This window comes from Suricata suricatta, chromosome 1 (genome assembly GCF_006229205.1).
Source record: "Suricata suricatta isolate VVHF042 chromosome 1, meerkat_22Aug2017_6uvM2_HiC, whole genome shotgun sequence".
NCBI classification, from domain to species: Eukaryota; Metazoa; Chordata; class Mammalia; order Carnivora; family Herpestidae; genus Suricata; species Suricata suricatta.
In genome coordinates, this window is record NC_043700.1 from 62,684,903 (window position 1) to 62,702,175 (window position 17,273).

At 34.9% G+C, this 17,273-nt stretch overlaps 1 protein-coding gene across 1 annotated transcript in view; it reads left to right on the forward strand.

Moving 5' to 3' along the window:
- Nucleotides 1-17,273, forward strand: part of FSTL5 (follistatin like 5) — a 711,768-nt gene that overhangs the window by 595,325 nt on the left and 99,170 nt on the right. The window contains exon 11 of the mRNA XM_029939311.1: nucleotides 14,147-14,173. Coding sequence (XP_029795171.1) covers nucleotides 14,147-14,173 — 27 coding nt within the window. The remainder of the gene's footprint in view (nucleotides 1-14,146; nucleotides 14,174-17,273) is intronic.

Below are 17,273 nucleotides of genomic sequence, written 5' to 3' on the forward strand. Positions count from 1 at the left end.
GTTTAATCACAAGACAGCATGTGCATGGTGAAAATTCATTACAGCATGCTGGTGAAACACGATTATTGTGAACAGTGTGAAGTTGAATTATCTCCCTTTATCTATCTTTTGAAGAGTATTTGGCATAATGGCACTTTCCAAAAGTGGTGTTACTTGGTTCTTCAGCCTACTTGAATTGCTAAGAAGAAAACCAGTGCGTTCATAAAGTATTATTTTTCATCATAAATAATCACATTAAAACAGTCAAGGACTAAAATTATGCCTTAGGCTGCTTGTGCCTATTAATTCGCAACCATTAAATTACAGCAAAATTGAAACGGGGAAGATTCTATTATGATAAAGAAGATAATCTACTGTCAACTTAGTGCTTTTGAGCCTCCTGAGCAATCTGTACTTTATAGGGATATAAATACAGTTGGTGGGATGTTGGCCAGATAAACAACTTTGACCAAAGACCCTAATCTGAAAACATTTTATGTGATACTTTAAAAAGTGGTTGTTCTGGGGCATCCGGGTGGCTCAGCTGGTTAAGTCTCCAACTTCAGCTCAGGTCATGATCTCACGGTTTGTGGGTTGGAGCCCTGTATCAGGTTCTGTGGTGACAGCTCAGGGCCTGGAGCCTGCTTCAGATTCTGCACCTCCCTGTCTCTCTGCTCCTTCTCTGCTTGCACTCTGTCTGTCTGTCTCTCTCTCAGGTATAAAATAAAACATTAAAAAAATTAAAAATTATTAAAAATGTTTGTTTCTCTCATTGAATTATTTTTAGAATATTATTTTACCCCAGGCTATTTGATTAGCTTATATTTTTAGTTTAGTTTAGTTTAGTTTGAGAGAGAAAGATAGCACTCACAAGTAAGGGATAGGGCAGAGGAAGAGAGAGACAATCTTCAGCGGGCTCCTCGTTCAGCGTAGAGCCCATCAGAAGGTCCAAACCCATGACCTCGGTATCATGGAAATTAAGAGTTGATGCTCAACGAACTGAGCCACACAGGTGCCCCTAGCCTCTTATATTCTTAACACATGCTCACTTTATTTATTTTTTTATATTCTTAGATTAAACTATTATAGAAATGAACTCAACAATACATTTATAGAAATAAAATTTTAATGCATCCAGTGTTGTAAAATACTTACCATATATCCAGCATATAATGAGGGCTCAATAGGTATTTGTTCTGATTATCATTATTGTTATTATTTGGGGTCAACAATTATTAGCTTTAAATTTTTTTAAACATATTGAACAATGTATAAAAATGAAAATGGGTGAAAATGGATAAAAGTGTTAATACCATAAGCTAGGTATGGGACTATTAAAGAAAGAATTACAAGCTAGATATCATAGATTTACACTGAGTAGCAAAATATTTTGAAGTTCAGGTATATTTAGAAATTGCTTACATTTTTATTAACAGGTGTGGCAAGTGACTATTTGTTTACTCTTGTGTCTTACATATTCTATAACTTTTCTCTGAAGCTAAATTCTGTTTTTGAATCCCATCGAAACATTTTATATTCCAGTTTGAAAGCATGGCCCTGGAACATATAGTTTCAGAGTTATTTTCAAATCTGATAATTATCCTTTGCTTTTTCTTTTTGTAGAGTGTAGAAAGATAAGTTTCATAGGGAATGTTAGTAAAAAAAAAAGTTAAAATATATATGTGAAAATGTTTTTATAGCATATTCTCAATGTCATGGCTCACCACAGTTTATTTTCGAGAGTGAGCGATAATTAAAGGTTACATGAGTGCGGAGTCACTGTGGTATCAGAAGGCTTCAGCTGAAAATGCTCTCATGTTTCAGTGTCAATGTACAATCTTACCACAGCCTCGGGTGGCTACACTGCTGCTACGTGGCCTAGTTTTTTTGGGGTTTTTTTTTTTTTTTTGGTCTCCGTGTCACTTCTCTGTTGAGCATCTTTGACCCCATTCTCTTTTCTCTGTGCCAGTAATTGCAGCCGCGAAAGTATCACTGCTGTCTGTTGCTAGTTCGGCCCTTTTTCAGTGTCGACAATGGAAGGAAGGAGAGCGCCTGGTTTTGTGCTCTCTGATGAATACAGCATCTTTGAGGCACAGGGGTGGAGATGGGAAAGAAGAGGAGAAGGGAAAGATAGGGCTCTAATGGAGAACAGACCGGTTCATCCTGTTTAGATTTTCCAGCATTTGGTTCTCCATTGTAACAATTGTTAAGCAGTGATCCTGCCCCCAGAGGTAGCAGTGATGTTGCAAATAGAGAAGACAATACGTGGTCCAATGAGATGGGCAATAGCTACAAATCCCTAATCTTAATCTGTAGTGGTAGGGCACATTTTTGCTTCCTTTATGCAGACTTTGACGTGATGTCACTTCTTCATGCTTTAATTTCCCCTTCTCATGTGATGAGAAAGAGTTGTGGTCTTCAAGCTTATTTACAGGCATTTAAAACAGTGAGGATAATATCTCAATAGAGAAGATATTAGGCTCTGGGGCCCCTGGGTGGCTCAGTCGGTGAAGCGTCCAACTTCAGGTCATGATCTCACGGTTCATGAGTGTGAGCCCTGTGTAGGGCTCTTTTGTTGACAGCTCAGAGCTCAGAGTCCTACTTTGGATTCTGTGTCTCCCTCTCTGCCCATCCCCGCTTGCACTCTGTGTGTGTCTCTCTCAAAAATAAACATTAATTTTTAAAAAATACACATTAAAATTTTCTTTAAAAAGAGAAGATATTAGGTTCTTGGAAGATTAAAGACTTAAAATCAAGTGAGGTTATGATCAGGAGATTTAATGGAACAATGTAAGAAACATGCTAGTTAATCTGGGGGAAAAACCTGTGGATGACTAGGGACATTTTTCTGGTTTTGTTATATTTTCCTCTTTAAGTAAACCATTGAATTGATTCTTAATTTATCTTATTAAAAGCACCATGTTTCTCTTAGTTTAACTAAATGATGTTTTAAAAACCGGTAAGCAAATTTCAATATTAGAAGGGTATCTATTTGGAAATATTTTTAATTTTTTTATGTCTTTATTTTATTTTGAGAGAAAGAGACAGATCATGAGCAGGGGAGGGGCAGAGAGAGAGGGAGACACAGAATGTGAAGCAGGCTCCATTCTCTGGGCTGTCAGCACAGAGCCCGATGCAGGGTTCAAACCCACGGACCGTGACATCATGACCTGAGCCGAAGTCAGATGCTTACCCAACTGAGCCTCCCAGGCGCCCCTCTACTGGGAATTTTAAGTAAGCATAGACTAGTTGGTGGCAATATCACTAAGAGCTAAGAACAAAATCTAGAGTTTATTATGTAATTTTAGGAAAAAACTGCCATTCCCTTTTTATTAATGCAAGCAAAACAAAGAGGCTAATGTTTTTGAGCAAGTACTACAATCACAATTCAGGGAGAAGGAGAAATATCCCAGGAGAAAAAAAATGATAAGAGAGACCTTAAGCTAAAGTTTGAGTTGGCCAGTACAAAACAATCCTATTCAATGGGATGACTCAATTAACAAAGTGTATAGTTAACTCATCTTTTTGGAACCATCAGGATACTTTCTTTTTCCTCCTCCTCCTCCTCCTCCTCCTCCTCCTCCTCCTCCTCCTCCTCCTCCTCCTCCTCCTCCTCCTCCTCCTCCTCCTCCTCCTCCTCCTCCTCCTCCTTCTTCTTCTTCTTCTTCTTCTTCTTCTTCTTCTTCTTCTTCTTCTTCTTCTTCTTCTTCTTTTCTTCTTCTTCTTCTCCTCCTCCTCCTCCTCCTCCCCTTCCTCCTCCTCCTCCTCCTTCAAGTCTATCTGTTTATTTTCACAGGGGTGGGGGACAAATATCAAAAGGGAGAGAGAAAGAATCCCAAGCAGGATCCACACCAGCAGCATGAGCCCAGTGCAGGGCTGGAACTCACAAACCATGAGATAATTACTTGAGCCAAAACCAAGAGTTTGATGCTTAACCCAGGTGCCTCAGGATGCTTTCGAACTTGAAATCACAGGCATTTCCAAGATTAAGCTGAAACTCTTTTAGAAAATTTATTGCAAGGATCCAATTTGCCAATTAATATTTTTACATCAAAATTCCTACTTTGTAACGCTGATATCTAGGTTCTTTATTATGAAATTGTACAAGAGCTAAGATAGATTTAAAATACTTTAGGGAAAATGAATTCAGTTCTGGAGTTAGTCATCCCTTTCATCCCACTACAATGACCTTATTGTTCTAGAATGGGAATTTAGCAGACTGAAATTATCACAGTTTACATTTTGGTAACAGAGTGCCAAACCTGGTGTTTATTGTGTCTAAAGCAAATCCAAAGCAATATAAAATTCACTTTAATCAACACTTCGGGGGTGTCTGGGAGGCTCGGTTGGTTAAGCATCCACCTTCAGCTCAGGTCATGACCTCTCGGTTGGCAGTTCCAGCCCCATGTGGGGCTCTGTGCTGACAGTTGAGAGCCTGGAGCCTGCTACAGATCCTGGGTCTCCCCCTCTCTCTGCCCCTCTCCTGCTCGTGTGTGTGTGTGTGTGTGTGTGTGTGTGTGTGCACGCACACGCACAAGTCAATGCTCTCTCTCTTTCTCAAAAATAAATAAAAATTAAAAAAATTTAAAAAGACATTTCAGATACTTGAAGCTATTATAAGAGACAAATTTGAATTTATTTCAGAACTTGTAATTGGTATGCTAAGGTTTTTAATATTTGGTATTTGACAAAGAATGTCTTAAGGAGTATGTTAAATATGTGTTTCTCAACACTGTGTACACACAAATATATTTGTCTTTATTGTTTATTAAAAAACAATATATGTAGGCTAATTATTACTGCAAGTTGTTTCACATTTGAGTCACAATATAAAGTTATTATTGTTAAAGACATGTTTAAGGAAAAATATATATGTACATATACATATAAACATTTGTGTGGTGTGTGTGCATACATGTGTGTGTCTCAGTATGTGCCCATCACTGTTCTAAGCAATTTAAAAGTTTAGCTCATGGAATTCTCATAAAATCTTCATAATATATAATTTGTCTTATTTCATTCAATTTCTTTAGAAGTCTCTTTTGGTTTTTGTTTTTTTTTTTAATGGGGGATGAAAGAGATAGAGAGAGATAGAGAATCCTAAGCAGACTCTGCATTGTCAGCTTAAAGCCTGATGTGGGGCTGGAACCCATGACCTGTGAGATGATGACCTGAGCAGAAATCAAGAGTCAGACTTGAGCTCAACCAATTGAGCCATGTAGGTATCCCTAAGAATTTGTTCTAAGAAGTTAACATCTGTTAATTTGGAATCAACTTGTTTTATGAAACATTGTCATTTTTTTTCTTTTTTTCATATAGTTTATTGTCAAATTGGTTTCCATATAACATCCAGTGCTTCTCCCCACAAGTGCCCCCCACCATCACCATCACCCCCTTCCCTCTTTCCCCCTCCCCCTTCAGTCCACAGTTTGTTTTCAGTATTCAATAATCTCTCATGATTTGTGTCCCTCACTCTCCCCAGCTCTCTTTCCCCCTTCCTCTCCCTATGGTCCTCTGTTAGGTTTCTCCTGTTAGAACTATGAGTGCAAACATATGGTATCTGTCTTTCTCTGCCTGACTTATTTCACTTAGCATGACACCCTTGAGGTCCATCCACTTTCCTACAAATGGCCAGATGTCATTCTTCCTCATTGCCATGTAGTACTCCATTGTGTATATATACCACATCTTCTTGATCCACTCATCAGGTGATGGACATTTAGGCTCTTTCCATGATATTAGCTAGAAAAGTTTTCTTGAGGTTATGTTGTTAGTAAGCAGCCTGTTACACTAACATTGTGTGGTATCTGAGATGGTCCTAATGATCCTCCTCTTCTGTTATACACATTCTTGCATAATTTCCCAACATTGAAATAGATCAGTGCTCTATCACACATAGAGTAGGGTGGAGATGAAGGTATATAACTTCTGAAGCCACTTCAGAGGGCATTTGGGCTTCTGCCTTGCTCTCTTGGATCACTCACTCAGTTGGGGGAAGCCAGGTGTCAGTATGTGAGGAATGTAAGCAGCCTCGGGGAGAGTCCCATAAGCAACAAACTGGGGCTTTCTGCCAACAGCTAGCAGCAAATTGCCAGCCATGTAAGTGAGCCACCACGGAAGTGGATCTTCCAACACAAGTCAAGCTTTCAGATGACTGGAGCCTCATGAGATACCCCAGATCAGAACCCTCTTAGCCAAGCCACCACCACCGATACCATAAGTGTTTTAATGTTGCTGTTGCTGTTGTTGTTGTTGTTGTTGTTGTTGTTTTAAGCACTAAGTCTGAGACCTTTTTTTTTTTTACAAGTTATGTGACAACTACTACAGATATAGGATTACTTGATTTAGCATTGGAAGGAAATATGGATATATATAATCCATATATATATATTTTTTAAGTGTATTTATTTATTTAAGTAATCTCTACACCCAACTTGGGGATTCGAACTCAGGACCTTGAGATCAAGAGTTGCAGACTTTTCTGACTGAGACAGTCATGTGCCTTAGATATATGGATATAATTTTTATTTGTTCATGTCATGTTTTTAATCTTTTGACATGGTAACAATTCTTACATTGCCTTGGTTTCAATCAGACTACTTGGGTGCCAGAGTAAGTTGTATTTGGTCAAGTATAGGCTATTTTTAAATTGATGTGATTCTTAAACTGGCAATGTGAAGCAATGAGGGACGTATCCACATTCACAATCCAGAAACTGATATTCCATAGACACCTACTGACTCTTTTTGTCTCTCATGCGAGTCCCTTTCACACTGTGAGCCCTCTTCAGTCTCATTAAGTATCAGGGGCTCTGACTCTACGTAATAGTGCCTTTTGCTATGCGTTCTTACAATTCTGGTTCTCTGTGCTCACACTTTTCAACATGATTGCTTTATTCAAATTACCCTCGAAATGAAACTGATCATCTCATTTCATCAGCTCATAGAAATTAAGACCATGGATTTCTGGCCCGTTTCTGAGTCGTGTTCCCTAAAGTTAGCTGGACACTATAGCCTACTCACTTAATGTTAGACACTAGGCTGGGAATCTGTAGTCAGTGGGGAGAATCATCTTCAATCAGTGCCCAGCAAGGGACAATTTTACTTAAAAGTGGCTTTGAATTTGGCACATGGCAGGCAATGTACTTGACATATCTTACATAGCTTTCCATCCTAAAATAGTGTATTTTAAATGTCTCAGATCATTCTCCATATGCACATTCAAAGAAATTTCAGCTACCATAATACTAACCATACATTTTTTAGATACATTAATTTTTTATCTACATTTTCTTTTAACGTTGCCCTTTTCCATTTGCCTTCTGAAGTTAAGTCAATTTCTTAAATCCAAAAGGAGAAACAGTCAATAAGACATCTAACTAAAATGCTATCCTTACATAAATGCAGTTTATAAAGCAAGGTTTTCCACTAGTGAAAACCTTACACTTTCAAAGACAAGGAAAAGCAAAAACTTACTTAATGAAAAACCAACCAGTTTCCATATGAGTAGCCAAGTAAAATTTGCTGTTTAATACTATGACATACTGCTCTGTAGTTACTCATCTTATTGGTGTTACTTATATAATATTCAAATCTTCCACAAACAGATAGCATATTTAATATGAGATCCATCACTTTGAATATAATTGCAAGTCTCTAATACATAAAATAAGGCAATTTATTTAAAAAGGCCTTGGAGCTCCTGGGTGACTCAGTCAGTTAAGCGTCCAACTTCAGTTCAGGTCATGATCTCACGATTCATGAGTTAGAACCCAGTGTCGGGCTCTGTGCTGACAGTGCAGAGCCTGCTTAAAATTCTCACTCTCTCCTCTCTCTCTGCCCCTCCCCCACTTGTGTTTTCTCCCTTTTCAAAATAAATAAATACACATAAAAAATAAAAAAGGCATTAATAAAGGATTCTGTTACTAGTGTCCAGGCATCAGTTTCACTGAACCACATTTTCATAATAAGGTATATGCTATCTTCAGAAAGAATTTTGCATTTCACTTAAGTTTTGAATACTTATTTAATTACTGGGTGTCTGTAACTTTGTGGGGTTTTTTTGTCCAATTATAAATAAAAGATTTCAGAGCAAAAATTTATTTATGCTATATTAAGGAATGCATTAAGTATTTTGTAGATTTCTATAAATACAGAAAAAAAATTGATTAAGCTCAGACTGTTGGTTCTACAGGGAAAAAAAGTTTAAAAGAGAACTAGGAGCAAATTAAGTGAAGAATTCTGGTAAGGGTATTACTGTCTGTCATCTTTAACATATGGGTAAAAATGAAGAAATTCAAATTGACGTGACTTTTGGAATGTGAGTTTAATATGATACCAGCAGGTCCTGGATGAACTTATGTGCTATGCTAAGAACTTTGAGTGTACACACACACACACACACACAGACAACATACTCACACACACACACACACACAAATACGCATTATGTTTTTAAGCAAATAAATGGCATGATCAAGCATGCATTTACTATAGGAAGCTGTTTTTATTTGGTGCCCCAGCTGTATTTATTTGAAGACTAGTGTAGACATATGATAAATGAATATACAGGATTTAACATTATTTTTATATGTTGCATATTTAGTTACAGTATCAGAAACACCCCCATTTCATGCCCATTTATATAAAGATCAGAAAATAATAAAAAGACATCTAAGAAAAAGAGACTTGGTTATTATACCCCTGTAATTGAATTCAAAGTATTTTTTAATATTTAATGTGCATTCCAACTTTATACAATAAAATGCAATATGTTCTAAATACAGAATAACAATACAAGCAGTTTTAAATTAAGATTTTTCAGAATAAATTCTGTGTATAAACATTCATTCTCTTGAATTAAGAATAATATAGGGTCGCCTGGGTGGCTCAGTCGGTTGAGCATCCAGTTTAGGCTCAGGTCATGATCTCATGGTCTGTGGGTTCGAGCCCTGTATCAGGCTCTGTGCTGACAGCTAGCTCAGAGCCTGGAGCCTGTCTTCAGATTCTGACCCTCCTCTGCTCACGCTGTCTCTCTCTCTCTCTCTCTCTCTCTCTCTCTCTCTCTCTCTCTCTCTCTCTCTCCCTCTCTCAAAAATAAATAAAACATTAAAAAAATTAAAAAAAAGAATAACATAGTTTTCCATCTAGCATATCTCTAGCAAATGTTACACTTGATTTGTTATACCCTTTATATTTTAATAAGTCACTGAGGTTTTATTTAAATTCCAGTTAGTTAACATACAGTGTAATATTAGTTTCAGGTACAAAATTTAGTGATTCATTGATATGTTTTGGGCGATTGTAAAAAAAACTCTTTTGCATTTTCTTTTTTTAAAGTGTATTTATTTATTTATTTTGAGAGAGAGAGTGGGGAGGGGCAGAGAGTGGAAGACAGAGGAAGAGAGAGAGAATCTAAGCAAGTTCCACATCATCACCACAGAGCCAGATGCATGGCTTGAACTCACGAACCATAAGATCATGACCTGAGTTGAAATCAAGAGTTAAATGCCTAACCAACTGAGCCACCCAAGCACCTCTCTTTTGCATTTTCTAATTCTTCCATAAGATAGATTTTGGGTTATTTATCTTGTATCTTGTCCCCAGATTGAACCATCTTACTAGCCTTGTGTGTACTTTTAATTCAATCATTTGGGAATAATTTTATCTTCAAATTTTGATTATTTAGTTTTCTAATTTACACTATTAATGCAATGTATATATGTATTTGTTTCTTAATGATTTGTCTAATTCATAAAAAATTAATTTCTAATGACATTTACAATCCACTATTTTGACTCTCAATGTATCATCCTGGTATTTTTGTTAAACTTTTATTAATATAAAATATGCCTCTACTCTTCTTTTTTATTAAATATAGATAATATCAATTTGGTTAATTTTATTGGATTTACATTCTCCATTTTATTTTTATTTTATTGATGTATAATTAATGTATAGCATTATATTAGATTCAGGTATAAAACATATTGATTTGATAACTCTGTACATCAATGCTCACTCATCATGATCAGTGTGGTCGCCATAAAGCATTTTTGTAATATTATTGACTATACTACTAAAAGTACTATTCTGTACTTTGCATCTCCATGACTTATTTATTTTATAACTGGAAGTTTGTACCTCTTAATTATTATTATCTATTTCACTCCCCTTCCCATCCCATTCTGGCAACTACCAGTTTGTTTTCTGTAGTTATGAGTTTGTTTGTTCTTATTTGTTTATTTTTTAGATTCTACATATAAGTGAAATCATGTGTTATTTATTTTTCTCTGACTTATTTCACTTAGTATAATACCTCCTATATATACTTTATTCAGTCATAAAGAGTACTTAGATTATACTTGGTAATAGGTGGCACACTCAGATTATATTTATTTAATTATATTACATTAATTATTCTCACCTGATATACTAATATATTACATTAAATTAATTAATTTCTTAACTAAATACCTACGAATATATTCTTTCATTCCAAGAGAATTTCTGTCTATGATCAAACTTTTATTTATTTTTCTTTACATTTAAAATTTAAAAAAATTTATTTATAGTTTATTGTCAAGTTGGTTTCTATATAACATCCTGTGCTCTTCCCCACAAGTGCCCTCCTCCATGACCATTACCCCTCTTCCCCTTTCCCAGTCCTTCTTCAGCCCTCATTTTGTTTTAGTATTCAAGAGTCTTTCATGATTTGCCTCTCTCCCTCTCCCTAATTCTTTTTCCCCCTGCCCCTCTCCATGGTCCTCTGTTAAGTTTCTCCTGTTACACTTATGAGTGAAAACATATGGTATCTGTCCTTCTCTCGCTGACTTATTTCACTTAGCATGACACCTTTGAGGTCCATCCACGTTGCTACAAATGGCCATATTTCATTCTTTCTCATTCTCATGTAGTGTTCCATTGTATATATAAACCACATCTTCTTGATCCATTCATCAGGTGATGGACATTTAGGCTCTTTCCATGATTTAGCCATTGTTGAAAGTGCTACTATGATTACTGGGGTACATGTGCCTCTATGCATCAGCACTTCTGTATCCCTTGGGTAAATCCTCAGCAGTGCTATTGCTGGGTCATAGGGCAGTTCTATTTATAGTTTTTTGAGGAATCTCCACACTGTTTCCCAGAGCAGCACTACCAGTTTACATTCCCACCAACGGTGTGGGAAGGTGCCCGTCTCTCCACACCCTCGCCAGCATCTACAGTCTCTTGATTTGTTCATTTTAGCGACTCTGACTGCCATGAGGTGATATCTCAGTGTGATTTTGATTTGTATTTACCTGATGATGAGTGACGCTTGGCATTGTTTCATGTGTCTCTTGGCCATCTGGATGTCCTCTTTGGAGAAGTGTCTATTCATATCTTCTGCCCATTTCTTCACTGGATTATTCATTTTTGGGGTGTGGAGTCTGGTGAGTTCCTTGTAGATTTTGGATACTAGCCCTTTACCTGACATGTCATTTGCAACTATCATTTCCCATTCCATTGGTTGCCTATTAGTTTTATTGACCATTTCCTTTGCAGTGCAGAAGCTTTTTATCTTGATGAGGTCCCAATAGCTCATTTTTGCTCTAGATTCCCTTGCCTTCGGTGATGTGTCAAGTAGGAAATTGCTGCAGATGAGATCAAGGAGGCTGTTTCCTGCCTTCTCTTCTAGGGTTTCGATGGTTTCCTGCGTCGCATTCAGGTCCTTCATCCATTGTGAGTTTATTTTTGTGTATGGTGTAATAAAGTGGTCTAGTTTCATTCTTCAGCATGTTGCTTTTTAGTTCTTCCAGTATCAAGTGTTAAAGAGGCTATCTTTTTGCCATTGGATACTCTTTTCTGTGTTGCCAAAGATTAATTAGGCATACATTTGTGGGTCCAGTTCTGGGTTTTCTATTTTATTACATTGGTCTATGTGTCTGTTTTTGTGTCAATACTATACTGTCTTGATGATGAAAGCTTTGTAGTAGAGTCTGGGATTGTGATGCCTCCTATTTTGGTTTTCTTCATCAATATTACTTTGGCTATTTGGGATCTTTTGTGGTACAATACAAATGTTAGGATGGTTTGTTCTAGCTTTGTGAAGAATGCTGATGCAATTTTTATGGGGATTGCATTGAATGTGCATATTGCTTTGAGTAATAATGACATTTTAATAATGTCTATTCTGATCCATGAGCATGGGATGTTTTCCAATTTTTTTCATAAGTTTTCTATAGTTTTGTACATATAGTATATGTATATGTCTTTTACACATGTATATGTGTATACATATGTACATATGTATGTATATGTCTTGCACATATAGTATAGTACATGTCTTTTACATCTTTGGTTAGATTTATTCCTAGGCATTTTATGGTTTTTCATGCAATTGTGCATGGGATCAGTTTCTTCGCTTCTTTTTTTGTTGCTTCATTATTGGTGTATAAAAATGCAACCAATTTCTGTACATTGATTTTGTACCCTGCGGCTTTGCTGAATTCATGGATCCATTCTAGTAGGCTTCTGGTAGAGTCGATCAGGTTTTCCACGTAGAGTATCATGTCTTCTGCGAAAAGTGAAAGTTTGACTTCATCTTTGCCAATTCTGATGCCTTTTGTTTCCTTTTGTTGTTTGATTGCTGATGCAAGGACTTCCAGCACTATGTAAAATAACAGTGGTGAGAGTGGACATCCCTGTTGTGTTCCTGATCTCAGGGGGAAACCTCTCAGTTTTTCTCCATTGAGGATGATATTAGCTGTGGGTTTTTCATAATTTTTTTTGATATTTAATTTAGTTCCTTCTATCCCGACTTTTTCAAGGGTTTTTAAGAAAGGATGCTGTATTTTGTCAAATGCTTTTTCTGCATCTATCAACAGGATCATATGGATTTTATCTTTTCTTTTGTTGATGTGATGTTTCACATTGATGGGTTTGTGAATATTGAAACAGCCATGTAACCCAGGAATGAATTCCACTTGATCATGGTGCATAATTCTTTTTATATGCTGTTAAATTTGATTTGGTAGTATCTTGTTGAGGATTTTTGCATCTGTATTAATTAAGGATATTGGCCTTAATGGATATTCCATTTTATTTGTTGGGTCTCTGTCTGGAGGAGCCTGGCTAGAGATTTATCAATTTTGTTTATTGTTTTATAAAGCCAACTCTTAGTCTTGTTGATCTGTTCAACTTTTTTTTTTGATTCTGTATTGTTTATTTCTGCCCTGTTTCTTTATTATTTCTCTTCTTCTGCTGGGCTTGGGGTGTCCTTGCTGCAGACATTTCTCTGAGAATATTTCTATTGGTATTTGTTTCATTATTTTTATCTCAATATTTTAGCAATTTATTAAGAACCATTATTGTGCTCTGAACTAAACAAGATAGATTTAGATATACGGTAAATCCATAGATTGCCTGTAACTTGTTCTGCAATTGTTCTCCAAGTCAAGCAAACATTTCTAATAAATTTTAACTTGATAAATGAGCAATGTTTTGCAATAGGATAGTATGTGATGCTGAAAGTCACATGATCAGAGCTGAGTCCATTGTTCTTGAAATTTACTTTGAAATACGAGTGCTTTGGATTACCAGCATGTTTCTTGGACAATTTATGCTCCCAAACCAATCTTTTATTGAATTTCATTCTGTAAAAAGTGAAAACATATGCTACTTAAAAATAGGCTGCTTCTGTGTTCAAAATCCTTTAGTTACAAGAATTCTTCTTGCTCAGGAATATAGCATAGTATATAGGAATATTACATATTGTGATTATTGAGAATTTTTAATATACAATTTTTTCAATTAGCAACTTTTGACTATACTGTCTTACATAAATAACTTTAACTGCCAATATTTGTTCTAAAGATGTATTTCAATAACATTAACCTAAATATCCTGTTCTTTCCAGTGATGCATAGAATGTTTTTGTGTATTAGCAACACCTTTATTACAAAGAAGAATTGGCAATTTCAAGAAGTTAAAAGAGCATTATTAGCTAGTACCAGCATTTTACTGTTTTGTTAATCCAAAATAATTTATTGAATTCAACATCACTTTTATGTACATGTTCTATTTTAGAGATTGTGACCTTTTTAATAGTTATTTGTGTTAGTATGCAGTTGAAGCTCTATTTACTCATTTTTCTTTCTCTGCTTTTTCTTTTTAACATGCTGCAGTAGCTAACATATTATGGAGAGAAGAAGGTACTAAATTCCATTATTTTTTTATTGTGATAATTTTGCTTAATATTTAGTAGATTAATTATCAGTTTTAATAATTACCTTGTTCATTTTTATGTTGACCCAATATTTTCTTGACTTTATTATTCTGTGAAACTGTTACCATTAAAAATATTTATTACTCCTCATCAGCTTGAGTTATTATTGATATATAACCAGGGAGGTACATTATAATATATTGAAATGCTTTTAAGGGCCTAAAATTAAGTGAAAGAAATAAAGGCAAACTTAAGCATAACTTCCAAATAAACCCTGATTTCAATTAGAAAATTTAAAAAAATTATAAAAATCATTTCATTATCAAGGGAATGTAATAAATTATTTAAGAAAATTGGTGGTTAATCACCTAATTTCACAGCTATCTGAAATGGCAATCATTATATAGCAGCTTATCTATGATACATTCAAGATACATGATACAATTTATTACTTGCCCATGAGCTAAAACACAGCCTGCTTAATACCTTTCCCTAAATTCCACCTCTGTACTACAATACTAGTTGTTACTTAACCTTCTAATTTCTGTATAAGTCTAATTACATGAAATAGAAGTTGGGGTTCTGATTTTTTACTTTGCTTATCCATTTGGAGTGTCATTGTAACTACTGTATTGTAAATGATGGAAAATAATTGCATATGTTAAAAAATAGTGTTATATTCTAAAAAAATAAATAAAAAATAAAGTTACAAAAAATACATAAACGGTAAAAAAAAAAAAAGAAAATTGATGGTAAACTCGAAAGATCCAGATTCAAGTCTAGATTCCACCACCATATAACTGAGAGCCCCTTTATGTCCCAATTTTCTTATCTCAAAAATAAGGTTAGTTGTTAATACTTGGTAGGGTTTTTACCAGTTCCTTAAACATAGTCTACACCGAATAAACAGTATCCACTTCCATTTATTATTATTATTTTTATTCATAAAGACCAGGGAGAATGTGTTTGGCTAAGTGCTTTACTTAAATTCTTAGGAGAAAAATGTAGTTAGTTATCATTAGAGTTCTGGTAAGCAAGGACCAAAATATTGTCTCACAATTAATCCTATACACACATTTTCTTCCCTGATTATAGCTTCCTAGAGAAAATGGAGTCATTGCCACCTGTGAGTGCTGTGTCTCATAAGCTTCAAGTAATTCAAGAATTGAAGCACCTCAGTTTTGTTCTCAGTGATAAGGCATACCACCTATCCCCCTACCCCACTTGGTATTTGTTGCCTCTCAAATCTTCTGTATGGGCTTCTTCAACTTCTGGTTTGCTAAAGAGGTTCTAGTGTAACCATACCTTCCCATACTATTCCACTTAGATATTTCACATCTGAACATACAAATGCAATCATTGCTGAAACTACCATTAATATATCTGTTAAACATTCCCTTATACTCTCTTCCCTCTTGAAATCAAACAAATATATCTCCTGAAATTTTAAAAATTAATTTCATGTTATCATCAAAATAAAAGGAATAAAACCTAAGTAGTCAGAGACCAGGTAGCACAGATCTGGCTTTTGCTGGTTAATTGCCAGTAAAAAGTGGATGTATTTTTTACTTCTCTGAGCCAGATTTTCTAACATATTTCTTAAAATACTGTTGGCACTCTCCCTAGAAATGGATCCTTGTGATATGTGAGTGCCCTCAAAGTATGTGAAACAATGCTTTCTTATAATTTGACTAACATAACTATCATGAACATAATTATTTTATAAGCTTAATATAAAATAATATATTTTTCAGGCTACCCTTAAAATTACAAGAGACTATCAGATTAATTAAAACCACCCTGAGATTTGTTATATGAATCCATTTTTATCTATTTAAAAATTTCTTTTGTTAGTTTTTTTAAGATGTGTACTTTCAAAAATTATTCTCCATCAACCAGTGATCTGCTTTACTCTTCATAACATTGTTTGACAGAGAATATATTTTGAGAAGTAATACTTATTTAGTCTATTTTGCAGATAATTTGAAGACCTGAATAAGTAAATGTCTTTGGGTAAAGTTTCTAAATCTTTCATTTCATGTACAGTTATCATCAGAGCCCTTTGTTATTTCTTAGAATAAACAAGATTTAATGTAGTATATTTGAGAAAACAATATGCTTGATTTAGACTCATAGTCATCTGTAAATTATTTTTTAGAATACCACAGTTATTGACAGGACATTACAATTAGAAATGATTGCATATAATAATAGTAATGGTGTCCAGAGATAATAAACCAGCTTGAGGAGTCACTGAAACCTAATAGTGTGTACAATTATTTCATAAAAAGTAATTAAAGTAATAACTAACTGAAGTTTCCAAATTTTTCTACCTTTATTTTTAAAGGATAGAAAATAGCAAATGTGAACTACATAACTCTGAAAGCCACTTTTATTTCCACATGTAGGAATGTTCCCTGTTTGTATGCTTGTATCTTTACTGTGGCCAAGAGTATTTATCTGAGGGAGAATCTGCTGGGAATTCCAGTTCTGGGCATTTTAAGATTAATATTGAAGAGAGTTAAAAATGATAAACCTCTCCTAACGTCATTTTACTTAGGCAAGCATTAAAACTATAAAATTTTATTTAACTAAAAATTATTTTTTAATCATGAACATCAGAATCTAGCTTACCCAGGGCTTTGTGATCTGAATTGCTTTTACTGAATTAAATGTGTATTATCACACTAATCACACAGATATTTAAGCTTGAAACACAGGAGTCTCTTCTTTGATGGGTTCTTCTTCTAGTCCTTTTCTAGCCATCACTGAGGCTTGCAGGAGCGCAGGAAGACACTGTTAACATATGAAATATCTTAATATGAAATATTTTAAAAAGCCTATTAAGTGCAAAGCAATTTTTTGAAAATACTAGAAATATAAAGATAGGGATATTTTTCCTAAAGCAAATCAGTCTAGTAAGTTAAAGTCTAAATCATTCATATTGATAACTAATTTTATGATATGATCTGAAAATACACATTAAAAGACCTACTGTTTAGTTTTCTTCCACAATAATTTTATGATCATAATAAAATCTAATCTAATAAGGTATATCTTAATGTTTATTTGCAGACAACAGTGTA